Source organism: Notolabrus celidotus, unplaced genomic scaffold (assembly GCF_009762535.1).
Source record: "Notolabrus celidotus isolate fNotCel1 unplaced genomic scaffold, fNotCel1.pri scaffold_208_arrow_ctg1, whole genome shotgun sequence".
Lineage (NCBI taxonomy): Eukaryota > Metazoa > Chordata > Actinopteri > Labriformes > Labridae > Notolabrus > Notolabrus celidotus.
This window is the reverse complement of record NW_023260062.1, coordinates 17039-32038: the sequence shown is the minus strand read 5'-3', so window position 1 is coordinate 32038 and position 15000 is coordinate 17039. Positions and strand designations below refer to the sequence as shown.

Here is a 15000-nt window from a genome sequence, read left to right as displayed (position 1 = left end):
TATTCAAATTTAACTTTTCAAGATTTTATTGCAAAGATGAGATGGTGCTTACATTTAAAAAACAATGACAAACTGTTTTACATTAATTACATGACGTCATCAAAGTGATGTTTAAATCTCTGTGACGGGTAATCCTGGTCTCCCCTATTCTAACAGTTCTACCTGACATAAGATCAACACCCTCCAAACCTCTCTCTCTCTATGGCTCCTACACACACACAAACACACACACACACACAGCCCTCCAACACACACAAAGACACACACACACACACACTCACACACACACAACCCTCCAACACACACACAAACACACACACAGACACACAGAAAGACACCCCTCCAACACAAGCACACATATATACATACACACACACACATAAACACACACCCACACTCTCTCTCACACACACACACACACTCACAAACACACACACACTCACTCTCTCTCACACACACACACACACACACACACACAAACACACACACACCCACTCTAACACACACACACTCACAAACACACACACACTCTCTCTCACACATACACTTACAATCACACACACACACAAACACACTCTCTCTCTCTCTCACACACTCACACACACTAAGTACACACACTCACACACACACTCTCTCACACACACACACACACAAACATACACTCTCTCTCACACACACACACATACACTCACACACAAACTCACACACACTCTCACAGACACACACACTCACACACAAACTCACACACACTCTCACACACACACACACACACACTCACACACACACACACACACACACAAACTAATCCATAACATCCCTGTGCATGTCGTCGTGCAGCTCGTCAGTGCGCATGAACAGGATTTGTTTGTTTTAAAACTTTAGGGGGAACAGAAAGAAAAGAAAGAAAAGAAAGAAAAGAAAGAAAAGAAAGAAAGAAAAGAAAGAACAGATCACCTTCCGAGTTTGGTCCTCGTGAAGTCCATCTCGTGCGTGTTTGCTCCGTTCAGCTTTGAGCGCGTGCGTTGGTCCTTCGGATCCTTCGGAGTCTCCATTCCGGACGTCCCAGCGCCGCGTGTCCAAAACAAGAACACATACGTCCGACAGGGGAACGCGACCCGCAGACTTAACTACCCAACACCTGGAAGAGTTACCCCAAAGAGTCTACCAGAGACATCATCAGAGACACGGAGAGGGGACAGACCGCTCCGGGTTCAGGTCTCAGACTCAGATGTGTTCACAGGATGTTCCGCGGGACTGAGTTTGTAACCCCTCCCATCCTCCTCTTTCTCCTCCCCTCCGCTCTCTCCTCTCTCTCCTCTCTCTCCTCTCTCTCTCTCCTCTCTCTCTCTCCTCTCTCTCTCTCTCCTCTCTCTCTCTCCTCTCTCTCTATCTCTCTCCCTCTCTCTGTCTCTCTCTCTCCCCTTTCTCATCCCCTCCGCTTTCTCTCTCTCTCTCTCTCTCTCTCTCTCTCTCTCTCTCTCTCTCCCTCTCTCTCTCCCTCTCTCCCTCTTCTCCCTGTGTGATGATATCAGCAGCTCAGTGTTGGGACATTTGATGAGACGAGATCTCTCAGAGGTGATGATGTGAAAACACAGAGGTCTGTAGACGTCCGTAGAGGTCTGTAGAGGTCTGTAGAGGTCTGAATAGGTTTGTAGAGGTGTGTACAGCTCTGAAGAGGTCTGAAGCGGTCTGTAGATGTCTGTAGAAATCTGTAGAGGTCTGTACAGCTCTGAAGAGGTCTGAAGAGGTCTGAAGAGGTCTGTAGATGTCTGTAGAGGTCCGTAGAGGTCTGAAGATGTCTGTAGAGGTCTGTGGAGGTCTGTACAGCTCTGACAAGGTCTGAAGAGGTCTGTAGATGTCTGTAGAGGTCTGTAGAGGTCTGAAAAGGTCCGTAGAAGTATGAAGAGGTCTTTAGAGGTCTGTAGAGGTCTGAAAAGTTCTGTAGGGGTCTGTAGAGGTCTGAAGAGGTCTGTAGGGGTCTGTAGAAGTCTGTCAATGTCTGCAGATGGCTGTAGAGGTTTGTAGAGGTCTGAAGAGTTCTGTAGGGGTCTGTAGAGGTCTGTAGAGACCTGTATAAGTCTGTAGAGGTATTTAGGGGTCTGTAGAGGTCTGAAGAGGTCTGTTGATGTCTGTAGAAGTCTGAAGAGGTCTGTAGAGGTCTGAACAGGTCTGTAAAGGTCTGAAGAGGTCTGTATAAGTCTGAAGAGGTTTGTAGAGGTCTGTAGATGTCTGTAGAGGTCTGTTGGGGTTTGTAGAGGTCTGAAGGGGTCTGTAGAGGGCTGTAGAGGTTTGTAGAGGTCTGAAGAGTTTTGTCGAGATCTGAAGAGGTCTGAAGAGGCCTGAAGAGGTCTGAAGAGGTTTGTAGAGGTCTGCAGAGGTTTGTAGAGGTTTGTAGATGTCTGCAGAGGTTTGTAGGGGTCTTAGGAGGTCTTTAGAGGTCTGAAGAGGTCTGTAGAGGGCTGTAGAGGTTTGTAGAGGTCTGAAGAGGTCTGTTCAGCTCTGTAGAGGTCTGTAAAGGTCTGAAGAGGTCTGAAGAGGTTTGTAGATGTCTGCAGAGGTTTGTAGAGGTTTGTAGATGTCTGAAGAGGTTTGTAGATGTCTGAAGAGGTCTGAAGAGGTTTGTAGATGTCTGAAGAGGTCTGAAGAGGTCTCTAGAGGTCTGCAGAGGCAAAACTGTAAAACTATTTTTCTTTTTTGTTCAGGAATCCTTTATTTAGGAAGGACCCACTGAGACTAAAGTCTCTTTTTCATTGGTGGAAATAAACTCATAGAAACAGATAAACTAGTCACAGATTCATTAACAACTCATTCAACTCAAGTCCTCTAAACTAATTCATATTTTAAAACTATTTAAAGTTCTTCATTAAAGTAAAACAATACCGTGATATTACCACATATTTCTGCCTGTCTGTCTGCCTGCCTGCCTGTCTGTCTGCCTGCCCGTCTGTCTGCCTGTCTGCCTGTCTGCCTGCCCGTCTGTCTGCCTGTCTGTCTGCTTGCCTGTCTGCCTGTCTGTCTGTCTGCCTGCCTGCCTGCCTGCCTGCCTGCCTGTCTGTCTGCCTGTCTGTCTGCCTGCCTGTCTGCCTGCCTGCCTGCCTGCCTGCCTGTCTGTCTGCCTGTCTGTCTGCCTGTCTGCCTGCCTGCCTGTCTGTCTGCCTGTCTGTCTGCCTGTCTGTCTGTCTGCCTGCCTGACTGTCTGTCTGTCTGTCTGCCTGCCTGCCTGTCTGTCTGCCTGTCTGTCTGCCTGTCTGTCTGCCTGTCTGCCTGCCTGCCTGCCTGTCTGCCTGCCTGCCTGCCTGCCTGCCTGTCTGTCTGCCTGCCTGCCTGCCTGCCTGCCTGTCTGTCTGCCTGTCTGCCTGTCTGCCTGCCTGCCTGTCTGTCGTCCTCATGGGGCCTGAAGCTGTGTCTTGTTGTGGTCCTTCTCCTCTTTGGCGTCACTCGTGCCAACAGAGACAAAGTAATGAGCGTCGGCCTCAGTCAGTGGTTTCCCGGTGCCGTCTTGCTCTCAGGTCGTCAGGGTAATTTGTATCTGACATGTTCAGACCTACACCTGAACTACAAACTGATAGAAACTATGACTCACACCCTAAATTACACACTCAGATCACTCACCTTTACAGACATCACTTCTGCAGCCACTACATTCATTACTCAACATCACGCAGAGCGTCTGCGTGACTCTAAGGTTTTACCGGCACCCTTTTGTTATTGTTGTTGTTGTTTGTTAAGTTGGCTGTCTGTCCGGCTGTCTGTGGTAGTGTTCTGTTGTATATACAGTCTTGTATTGAACTGTTCTCTATTTGTGATTGTCTGTTTGGGACCCTCGAGAAAACAAGATGACACAAGTTTTGGTCCTGATGAATGTCTCAAATGAGGGCATGGCTGACATGATTGACAGGCAGGAACACTGTAGCTGTTAGCGAGGAGGCTAAAGGCCCGCCTCTTAACGTCACACTAGCTCCCCAGAGATTTGGTTGAGTTCAGCATTTCCAATATGGCACCCGCCAACAATCAGCTTCAAAACAGGGCTTCAGGAACAGACGGGTGGCGTCACATTCATTTTTTTTATACAGACTATGATGCAGGCATGTTATTATTTGACATGCAGTGCAATATACATCATATCTGACTTAAAGGTGACATATCATGCAAAATGGACTTTTTAATGGTTCTCTACCTGAAATATGTGTCCCTGTCTACAAACCCCCTGAAAAGTAAAAGAATCCATTCTGCCCCTGTTCTGATTTCTCCACCTTTCTGTAAATGTGTGCTGAAACCAGCCGCTTCAGTTTTCAGTTTTTTTCATACGTCACAACGCCATCCGGTCTGTAACAGGAAGTCAGAGCTCGGAGCTTGTTCAGCCCATAGACTGTATAAAATACAACTCAACCCCTCCTCCGTTTTTCATTCCCTGCACACATGTGTGCTAACAAGGAGCTTAGGAGGGAGGCATGCTAGTTGTAGGCTGTCTTAATAAACACAAAGGTCGGTTTTACTCCCCACGTCTGCAGATTTGAAGATCTAGTGGATGATTTTTATTTATCATGGATAAGTGCTAGCGCTAGTTAGCATAGCCACATAGCTACATGTTGGTAGCTGTGTACCAAGACACACGTCGACATGCTGACAAATAAAACAACAAGAAACACTAAATCTGTGACCAATGGTTCAGAAAGGTCCTGCTGCAGGCGCCTCTCCATCAGGATCAGATTCTAGGATCAGATTCAGAGGGTTGAAGTAACGCGGGTCTGTGAGCAGCCAACATGTAAACATTAGATCAACGTGCTGGACAGCCGAGGCCACATCCACTTCCTGAGGGGGCGTGGTCAGAGAGCTCATTCTCATTTAAAGGCACAGACACAGAAAACAGCCTGTTCTGAGCAGGGCTGAAAAAGAGGGGTTTACAGGCAGACCAGAATCTGATTTCAAAGTGTTTTTATGAGCAATAAACTTTAAAGACATGTTTTGGGGACCTCTTAGACTAATATATTTTGATAAAAAAAGAGCATAATATGTCACCTTTAATACTGTAAATATTTCACAGATGTGATTCTAATGAGTCAAATAGTAATTTAAAACAGAATTATGTGCATTTGAACAGATAAGAAAATGGTGTTAGCTGGCAATTTAAAATACAAACTTTCTTTTACTTTTTTATTTTTTGCATTGACACCAAACGTTCACAAACAGGATCAAAATAAAGTTTTTTTGCCCAGAATATGAATAAGAGAATGTCAGAGACCTGAAAACAGATTTTAAGGGTTGAGATGTATTCCCTCTTTGTAAACATGAGCTTGTATTTGAGCTGCGTGGTGTTTTGTACCACAGGAGACACTTTGAAAAACATTGTACAAACACGAAATTAATGTTTAACTGCAGTTTGAAGGAGAGAGGAACTTTGGAACGGTCTGGTCAGCCATTCATTTCCAATGCTACTTGCGTGAGCTGCCTGTGGGGGGCGCTGTTGCAGTCAGACAGCAGTACTTTATGGAGAGTTGAGTGTCTGCAGGAGGAAAGCCTTGTTTGCTTGTGGTTTCTCTCCTGCAAAATATTAAACAGTAAATACAACCAACAGTCATGCTGGATATTTTACTGAAATCAAAACCATCATTACAAATTGTATTTGTTTGGGCAGGTTAATGTTTAGTGTGACTAACATAACAGATAGTATTTATTTAGACAGGTTTATATTGTCTATGACAAAAAATATTGGTAGTTAGTGACAGGTGGGATTCTAGCATCAGATGTTTAGGGGTGCTGGCAAGACACATTTCACTGTTTTGTACATTTTGATGCAATTACATTCCCACATTTGTGAAAGAAAAGTATAAAACTTTTTGGGAAAGTCTGTGACTAAACCATCAAATCTGATAAAGGTTATTTAAATGCTGAGCCACAGCAGAAGAGAAATGGGTTGGAATCATAAAAGAAACATGTGGTAACCCTAAATTCTGGGGAAAGACAACTCATTACGCTCCAGCAGCTCCTCAACATATACATAAACAGTATGTATGTTTCTGGAGTAAACCAGCCCCCTATAGTGAGTACCAATATACCAAAAATTGACATTGGAGTTATTTTTTGGACTTTCATTTGCAATGCATAACATATAAAACGTGGTGGAGCTGCTGTATTTCTGTTGTTTAAATATTACGTTTAAACCAAGTACTGTATGGTTTTGAAACTTTTCTAACTTGTTAAAAAAAAAGGGACATAAAGTAAAAAAAAAAAAATTTAAAAAATCTCTCAAATTTTAGGGGTGCTGGGATTCAATTTAGAGGTGCTTCATTACTCCCCAAAATGGGCTAGAAACTCCTTACAGGTCATCAAAGGGTGTAACAGTCTGTTTTTAATTTTGATTTCATTTATTGTAAATATGGATTCATTCTTTTCGTCTGTTTGCGTGTATTTTTCAAAGGTTTGAAATATATTTATATTTATATATATTTCAAATCAAAACGTTCTGCTCTGTCCAACATTTTCTCAGGTCTTTAAACGCATCACACGCTACGTCCTTGGTGCATGCGCAGTGGGGGGGGAACAGCAGCCCTATGAAAAACAACAACAATCCCTACAGGCCGGAGAAAGACATGGCTCCGTGAACCAAGTCCGCAGGTCTGCCCCCCAACACATCAGAACCCTCCACCGGAGCTGTACCGGTCCATGGAACCGAACCCATGAACCTGGCCAGTCTCAGCGGGGATGCGGGCGGGAGCCAGCTCCTCTTCGCCAACTTCAACCAGGACAACACGTAAGGCCGAGTCTGCGGTGAAGGAGGCCGGGGAGGGAGGCCAGGGAGCGGGGGGGCCTTCGCTACGCGAGGCCGGGGAGGGAGGCCGGGGAGCGGGGCCCCGGTACTAGCTAGCGTAGCAGAGGCCTGTCTGAGTGACAGGTGTCTCCGTGACATCACAAGGATCTGATTTCAACATCAGAAACTGTCATCAGGACACAAACATCGTAACGAGCTCTTTAACATGCTATCATCCGTGGCTAGCATGATGCTATCCTCCGTGGCTAGCATGATGCTATCCTATGTGGCTAGCATGATGCTATCCTATGTGGCTAGCATGATGCTATCCTATGTGGCTAGCAACATGCTATCCTATGTGGCTAGCAACATGCTATCCTCCGTGGCTAGCATGATGCTATCCTATGTGGCTAGCAACATGCTATCCTCCGTGGCTAGCATGATGCTATCCTCCGTGGCTAGCATGATGCTATCCTCTGTGGCTAGCATGATGCTATCCTCTTTGGATAGCATGATGCTATCCTCCGTGGCTAGCATGATGCTATGCTCCGTGGCTAGCATAATGCTATACTCCGTGGCTAGCATGATGCTATACTCCGTGGCTAGCATGATGGTATCCTCCGTGGCTAGAATCATGCTATACTCCGTGGCTAGAATCATGCTATCCTCCGTGGCTAGCATGATGCTACACTCCAAGGCTAGCGTCATGCTATCCTCCGTGGCAAGCATTATGCTATCCTCCGTGGCTAGCGTCATGCTATCCTCAGTGGCTATCATGACGCTATCCTCCCTGGCTAGCATCGTGCTGTCTTCTGTGGCTAACATCAGGCTATCCTCCCTGGCTAGCATCACGCCATCCTCCCCGGCTAGCATGACGCTGACCTCTGTGGCTAGCATCACGCAATCCTCCGTGGCTAACATTCAGCCATCCTCCGTGGCTAGCATGATGCTATCCTCCGTGGCTAGCATGACACTATCCTCCGTGGTTAACATGACGCCATCCTCCATGGCTATAATTGCGCCATCCTCTGTGGCTAGCATCACGCTATCCGCCGTGGCTAGCAGCACGCCATCCTCCGTTGCTAGCATGACGCCATCCTCCGTGGCTAGCATCATGCCATCCTCCGTGGTTAGCCTAACGCCATCCTCCGTGGCTAGCATGACGCTATCCTCCGTGGCTACCATGATGCTATCCTCCATGGTTAGCATGACGCCATCCTCTGCAGCAGAAGTTAATTTGCTATTTTTTATCATCTGAAGGAGTTTAATTTTTTTTCTAATGCGGCAATTTCAAAGATATATTGAGATTATGAGTTTTCTTATGAGAGGCACAGCTGACTTGATAACAGGCGGGAACACTGTAGCTGTTGGCTAGGAGGCTCAAAGCCCGCCTCTTTACCTCACACTCGCTCTACAGCAGCAATATGGCCGCCACCGACAATTGGCTTCAAAACACGCTTCAGAAACAGATGGCTGACGTCACGAATACTATGTGTGTATGTGTGTGTGTGACAGAGAGAGATGTATTGCTGATGTAAACATTGAGTGTGTGTTTCTTGTTCTCAGGTCTTTAGCTGTCGGCACCAAATCAGGATATAAGTTCTTCTCTCTGTCGTCGGTGGACAAACTGGAGCAGATCTATGAATGTAGTAAGTGACTGTTCTTTAATGTGAACACTTTGATGTGATGACACTCTGAGGTCAGTGTCATCACTCAGGTACATCTCTGGTGATTCATCACATTAAAGACTGAAGACATTAAATCAGTGTTCTTCTGTCATCATTGGTAAAAGAGGCTGAAATTTAAAGCAGCACCTGTGGTGTTCATGTCTGTTATCTTCAGTTTGTTGGAAGTCTTTCTCTCAGCTCTTCGTGTGTTTTCACATTTCTCGTAAGTTCTTCTTCTTCTTCTACTTCTTCTTCTTCTTCTTCTACTTCTTCTTCTTCTGCTTCTTCTTCTTCTTCTTCTTCTTTTTCTCCTCCTGCTCCTCTCTGATGGAGACCCGTCACACATTAGCCACTGACCTGAAGTTTGGAACTCTCCTGAAAAACTCAGAGTAATAATACAAGTGTTCTGTGTGTGTGTGTTTGTGTGTGTGTGCAGCGGACACAGAGGATGTGTGTATCGTGGAGCGTCTGTTCTCCAGCAGTCTGGTTGCCATCGTCAGCCTGAAGGCCCCGAGGAAGCTCAAAGTCTGTCACTTCAAGAAGGGAACCGAGATCTGTAACTACTCGTACTCCAACACCATCCTGGCCGTCAAACTCAACAGACAGGTATCTGACAGCCTCGCGCTGCCCGTCACACACATCTTCACGTGTGTCCACATTTAGAATCAGATGAGTCAAGCTTCTCAGTGTGACGCTTTTCTTATTCCTGTTCCTGTACAAATGAGTTTTATAACTAATATTAGAATCCACCATGAGAGCAGGCATTGATATAAAGCCTCTCCTAACAACTTCAGAGAGACTACATGTATAAATACATATGTATGTGATGAAGCAGCTCCACTCAGAGCTGTGTGTCAGACTCAGGACAGTGTCTCTCTGCTGTCACTCTGACTCTGGTGTGTTTTGGTGTTTTGTCAGCGGTTGATCGTCTGCCTGGAGGAGTCTCTGTACATACACAACATCCGTGACATGAAAGTGCTGCACACCATCAGAGAAACTCCACCCAACCCTTCAGGTGAGTCTGCCCACAGTGAGGTGTGTGACAGAAGAGGAGGTAAATAAAACGTAGCGGGGAAGAGTTCAGGGGTTTTGTGATTTTTCTGGAGGCTGAAACTGTCACAGTAATCTGAGTGAGGGCAGTGAGGTAGTTTCATACATGCTCTGAACACCCAGAGCTCGTCCTTATCACAGTCTCGCACTGAAGAAGTCTTTCTGTCAGTTCTAATCGTCCTCTGACAAACAGAAGACTCTGATTAAACTCTGTTTGTGTCTGTGGTTTCAGGACTGTGTGCCCTTTCTATCAGCAACGACAACTGTTATCTGGCCTACCCTGGCAGCACCACGATAGGAGAGGTTCAAGTGTTTGACACAGTCAACCTGGTAATCAAAGCCCTCTGACCTTTCTCTTAGAAAGTCCTTCACAAAGTCTATGATACCAGTACAGCTGCTTCTACACCAGTACAGCTGCTTCTACACCAGTACAGATGCTTTTACACCAGTACAGCTGCTTCTACACCAGTACAGATGCTTCTACACCAGTACAGCTGTTCTCTACCTTTACACCAGTACAGCTGTTCTCTACCTTTACACCAGTACAGATGTTCTCTGCTTTACACCAGTACAGATGTTCTATACCTTTACACCAGTACAGCTGCTTTTACACCAGTACAGCTGTTCTCTGCTTTTACACCAGTACAGATGTTCTTTGCTTTTAAATCTACAGATGTTTTACACCAGCACAGATGTTTTTACACCAGTACAGATGTTCTGCTTTTACACCAGTACAGCTGTTCTGTGCCTTTACACCAGTACAGCTGTTCTGTGCCTTTACACCAGTACAGCTGCTTTTACACCAGTACAGCTGTTCTCTGCTTTTAAACCTTCAGATGTTTTTACACCAGTACAGATGTTTTTACACCGGTACAGATGTTTTTACATCGGTACAGCTGTTTTTACACCAGTACAGATGTTCTCTGTTATTACACCAGTACAGATGTTTTTACACCGGTACAGATGTTCTCTGTTATTACACCAGTACAGATGTTCTCTGTTTTTACACCAGTACAGATGTTTGTACACCAGTACAGATGTTTTTACACCAGTACAGATGTTTGTACACCGGTACAGATGTTATTACACCAGTACAGATGTTTGTACACCGGTACAGATGTTCTCTGTTATTACACCAGTACAGATGTTTGTACACCAGTACAGATGTTTTTACACCAGTACAGATGTTGTCCTGTTCAGGAAGTTTTATACAGAAGCTAAAAATGAAAAGTAAATATTGGCTCCTGTCTCTGTTTCATTGAATCAGCTGCAGCTTCGTGATGTGGTTTGTCTCTAACTCATCTGCATTTGTTTCCCCAGCGAGCGGCGAACATGATTCCAGCACACGACAGCCCGTTAGCGGCTCTGGCGTTCGATGCCAGCGGAACCAAACTGGCCACGGCCTCAGAGAAGGTAGAGACGCTCTGTGCATGGTTCTTTGGTCTCTGTGGCGTCTTTTGGTGTTTCTGTTGATGTGTTCCCTCTTGAGTGCCGTTCTCCTATGTGTGTCTCTCACTTCCTCTCAGGGCACAGTCATTCGTGTCTTCTCCATCCCAGAGGGACAGAAGCTCTTTGAGTTTCGAAGAGGAGTCAAGAGGTAGGTTCTCTGATGATTCATGGACTACAGTTTTAGCCATTAAAGAAGAATCAGCTTTATTTCTGTGAGGACTTTGGGGTCAGGGTGAAACAGCAGAATGTATATTTATCAGGCGCTCAGAGGAACAACTGAGACGTGGAGTTAGTTCTCTGTATCTTTAGAGCACATCAGGAGGAGGCAGAATACAGAGGCGTGATCCCTGAGCCCTGAATGGACCTCCATGACTCTCTGTTGCCTCTGTGTGTTTCTGACTCCAGGTGTGTCAGCATCTGCTCACTGGCGTTCAGTATGGAAGGACTGTACCTGTCGGCCTCCAGCAACACAGAGACGGTCCACATCTTCAAGTTAGAGACTCAGAAGGAGAAATATGTGTAGGTACCTTTTGTGTCCTCGTGTGTCGGCATGAAAGACGCTGAGACACGCCGGCCTCTAACATCTGTGTTGGTGTGCAGGCCAGCGGAGGAGCCCACCACGTGGGGGGGGTACCTGGGGAAGGTCCTGATGGCCTCCACCACCTACCTGCCCTCACAGGTCACCGAGATGTTCACGCAGGGACGAGCCTTCGCCACCGTCCGCCTGCCGTTCTGTGGACACAAGAACATCTGCGCCTTAGCTGTGTGAGTACACACACATACACACACACACATACACACACACACACACACTCACACTTAATCAGGGACCTGATTTAGATGTAAAATATGGAAGTAACTATGAAAAGTGTGTGCGTGTGGTTTTGAGAGGAACAGATTTTCAGATGTGATCTTTGTGGTTTCAGGATCCAGAAGATCCCCCGGTTGCTGGTGGCAGCAGCAGATGGTTACCTGTACCTGTACAACCTGGATCCCCAGGAGGGAGGGGAGTGCACACTCATGAAGCAGCACAGGTAACACACACCTATCCAGGTTGATCATGAGTGGGACCGATGTGTGCATGCTGTGCAGCTGCCGCCTGACGCTCTCTGTTGTTGATCTCAGGTTAGACGGCAGTGCCGAAGCACCCAATGAGATCCTTGAGCAGGGGTCACATGATCGCCCACTCGTGGCTCAGACCTACAGTGCTGTGGTCTCCAAAGGTAAGGAGACGCTCACCTGTGACGTGTTTGTTCCTCTCTCTCAGGAGCGAGTGTTTGCCATGACGCTGCAGTGACGTCGGACAGGAAAGAATCTGTCCTCTCATCACCGTTGACTTTGTAAAAGTTGTTTGTTTCACTGTTTGATCTCTTGACTCTTCTTACCTAGGTTACTGCGAAGAACAGGGCGCCGTAGGAGGGGCGGGGCTAGAAGACGACCTTAACGATTTGCGCTTAGATGAGGAGAACGAGCAACCGCCACTCATCCTTGAAACTGACTGACTTAACGGACGGCCGTACCCACCAATCAGAGGGCTCCTCTGGTGCTGCTATGAACATGTGACAGGAGGGGGCGGGGACAGGATCCGAGATGGCGTGTTTTTAAACGCTCTGTGTGTTCATGAGCCTGTCTGTGAGTCTCTCTGTGCGTTTGTCTGTTCACATCTTTTCCTCCCTCTCCTCCCTCAGTTTCGCCTCGCAGGCCGAGCTGACGCTTTGCATGTACATGTGCCAACCGCTAAAAACATGCTTCAATGTGAAAACAAGTATCTGTGAGTGTGTGTGTTGGACATTTGATCAAAAAAAAAAATGTAGCTGTGTCTCCCCTGAAGACACACACACACACTGACGCAAGCACTGTGTAAAATGAAAGTGATGTGTAAGTGCCTCGCCGCCCCGCATCAGGGTTTCTGAGAGGAGGATCTTTCTGCGTCAATAAAACCTTCTTCGGCTGTTGGATCTTAACTGAGGGTGTTTAGTATCTTTTCTGACCCTGTCATCTCTCTCACACACACACAAACACACACACACACACACAAACACGAACACACACTGTGTTTTGGGTCATCTGGCTTAACTTTATCCCTCCTACATTTGAAGCTTTGGCATGAGGCAGACATGTTCACAGATTAAAGTATGTGTGTGTGTGCGTGTGTGTGTGTGTGTGTGTGTGCTGGGCATGTACATTAGCAAACACTGCATAATTAGCCTCCATTTGTCCCTCTCTTGTTCCAAACTGAGGCTCAGTGAACCCGGCCCCGCCCCCGGCCTGCAGTCATTGGTTGATTTTAAACACTGATATTAATGATCTTTTTAAAACTTGGTAATCAAACATAACCAATGATGTGTCGTGTGTAAGAACTCATGCATGGTGGTGTTGGTTAGTCCAAACATCAGGGAGGTGACTGACTCTCAGCGATGGTGTGTGTGGGTCAGGCCGTGGAGTGAACCGTGGATTGATGTGGATCAGCTCCGGCTGATGGACCGGCCCAGGATGCTCCTTAATAATCCTGGATGTCTGAAGCCACTAAACAAGGATTAGCCGTGGGGGTTTTGGAGTGTCAGACATTTTCTAATGATTTTGTACAAAATGTGAAACGTTCATCTGAAAATAAAGTCCATGTTGATGTATGAGAGAGGGGCCTTTTGTTTCTTGTTGCACCTGTAGTCATCAGAGCTCCTGTGAGGACTGAAGCTAAACTGAAGCTTCAATATGAGCCACAGAAGTGAAGAGACTGACACACACAGAGACTCAGCCAGTGACTGAGAGAGAAGAAGGGGTCCACAGGGGGGCGCCAAAACCAACAGACCAGACCAGAAGCACTTCACAGAAGTTTTGGGGAAACTGCTGATTTTTAAGGCTGTGTGAGCGTCACAGCTGGAACAACCAGAGAGAAGCCTTCTTCACAGTTGCTGTTTTCTGGCATACAGAGCGTTCCAGGAAGAAGCACTTCAGAGTCACTTTCAGCTGCTCCATTAAAATGAGGACTAATGTCTCACTCACCAGAACTTTAGTGGTCAGAGGAAACCGGGGGATTCCTGTTAAAGGCCTTTGTTTACAAGACTTTCATATCGTTTGGGGTTGTTGCAGGCCTTGGCTCATGGGCGTGTTATGCTCTGTAAGAGTTAACGGCCTTGAGATGAGATTTTGCAGCATTGTGACGCAGCTGATTCACGTACAGCCTATGTAAAGCCTCCGTGGGCTGCATGAACACAAGCAGACTAAGTATTCTCCCTAACTTTACCCGTCCTTGCAGATGCGCCTCCATGCCACCTCAGATACTGGCTCAGATTGACTTTGCCTCCTTTACACTGACAGGTGAGGCAGGTGAGCCTTTGTGGAAATAGAAAAACACAAAGAAGAGGATATCAGTGAACAGATTTCAAAAGTATTTTGCTACACATTCTGAATTTATGTAACAGTGGAAAGTGAACAAAGTGATGAGGTCTGGAGAAAAAGTGAAAGCAATATACAGAACTTAGAAAACATTCCAGTTCTTTCTCCCCTAAGTAAAAACGACCGGTTCTTCTCAGGCGCCCTGATTGAACTTCATGTCCCGGGAGCATCACAGCACTCCTGTGGACACCAAGCACAGAGCCAGCACAGAAGAAAGCATCCCAAAGAACCCTAACCCACCGTCAACTGGCTCAGACGTTTATATGATTTACAAGGAAGCTGAAGTTGACAAAGAGGCACATGAGCCTTTTTCAATGATGTAAAACCAAATGCAGATAAATAACAGCCCTGAACAAATCTGCTCCAAGCTTCAGCTGCTCCCAACTTCAGCTTCTCCAAGCTTCAGCTCCTCCCAACTTCAGCTGCTCCAAGCTTCAGCTCTTCCCAACTTCAGCTTCTCCAAGTTTCCACTTCTCCCAACATCAGCTGCTCCCAGCTTCAGCTCCTCCCAACTTCAGCTGCTCCAAGCTTCAGCTCCTCCCAACTTCAGCTGCTCCAAGCTTCAGCTCCTCCCAACTTCAGCTGCTCCAAGCTTCAGCTCCTCCCAACTTCAGCTGCTCCAAGTTTCAACTGTTCCAAGCTTAAACTGCTCCAAGTTCAGCTGCCACTTACTGCTCCAAGCTTCAGCTG

General features: G+C 46.5%; 2 protein-coding genes across 2 annotated transcripts in view; one reads left to right on the top strand and one right to left on the bottom strand.

The window, feature by feature from the left end:
• LOC117809032 (monocyte to macrophage differentiation factor 2-like) overlaps positions 1 to 1202 on the bottom strand; it is a 15043-nt gene extending 13841 nt beyond the window's left edge. Inside the window, exon 1 of the mRNA XM_034678705.1 lies at positions 955 to 1202. Coding sequence (XP_034534596.1) covers positions 955 to 1052 — 98 coding nt within the window. The 5' untranslated portion in view covers positions 1053 to 1202. The remainder of the gene's footprint in view (positions 1 to 954) is intronic.
• Positions 1203 to 6525: 5323 nt separating this feature from the next.
• Positions 6526 to 13547, top strand: wipi2 (WD repeat domain, phosphoinositide interacting 2). The gene is made up of 12 exons (XM_034678704.1): positions 6526 to 6751; positions 8315 to 8397; positions 8852 to 9021; positions 9334 to 9430; positions 9698 to 9795; positions 10786 to 10878; positions 10992 to 11062; positions 11320 to 11433; positions 11515 to 11679; positions 11841 to 11948; positions 12040 to 12137; positions 12304 to 13547. The coding sequence occupies exons 1-12, from the start codon at positions 6678 to 6680 to the stop codon at positions 12414 to 12416; spliced, it is 1284 nt and encodes a 427-aa protein (XP_034534595.1). The 5' UTR covers positions 6526 to 6677; the 3' UTR covers positions 12417 to 13547.
• Positions 13548 to 15000: the final 1453 nt, after the last annotated feature.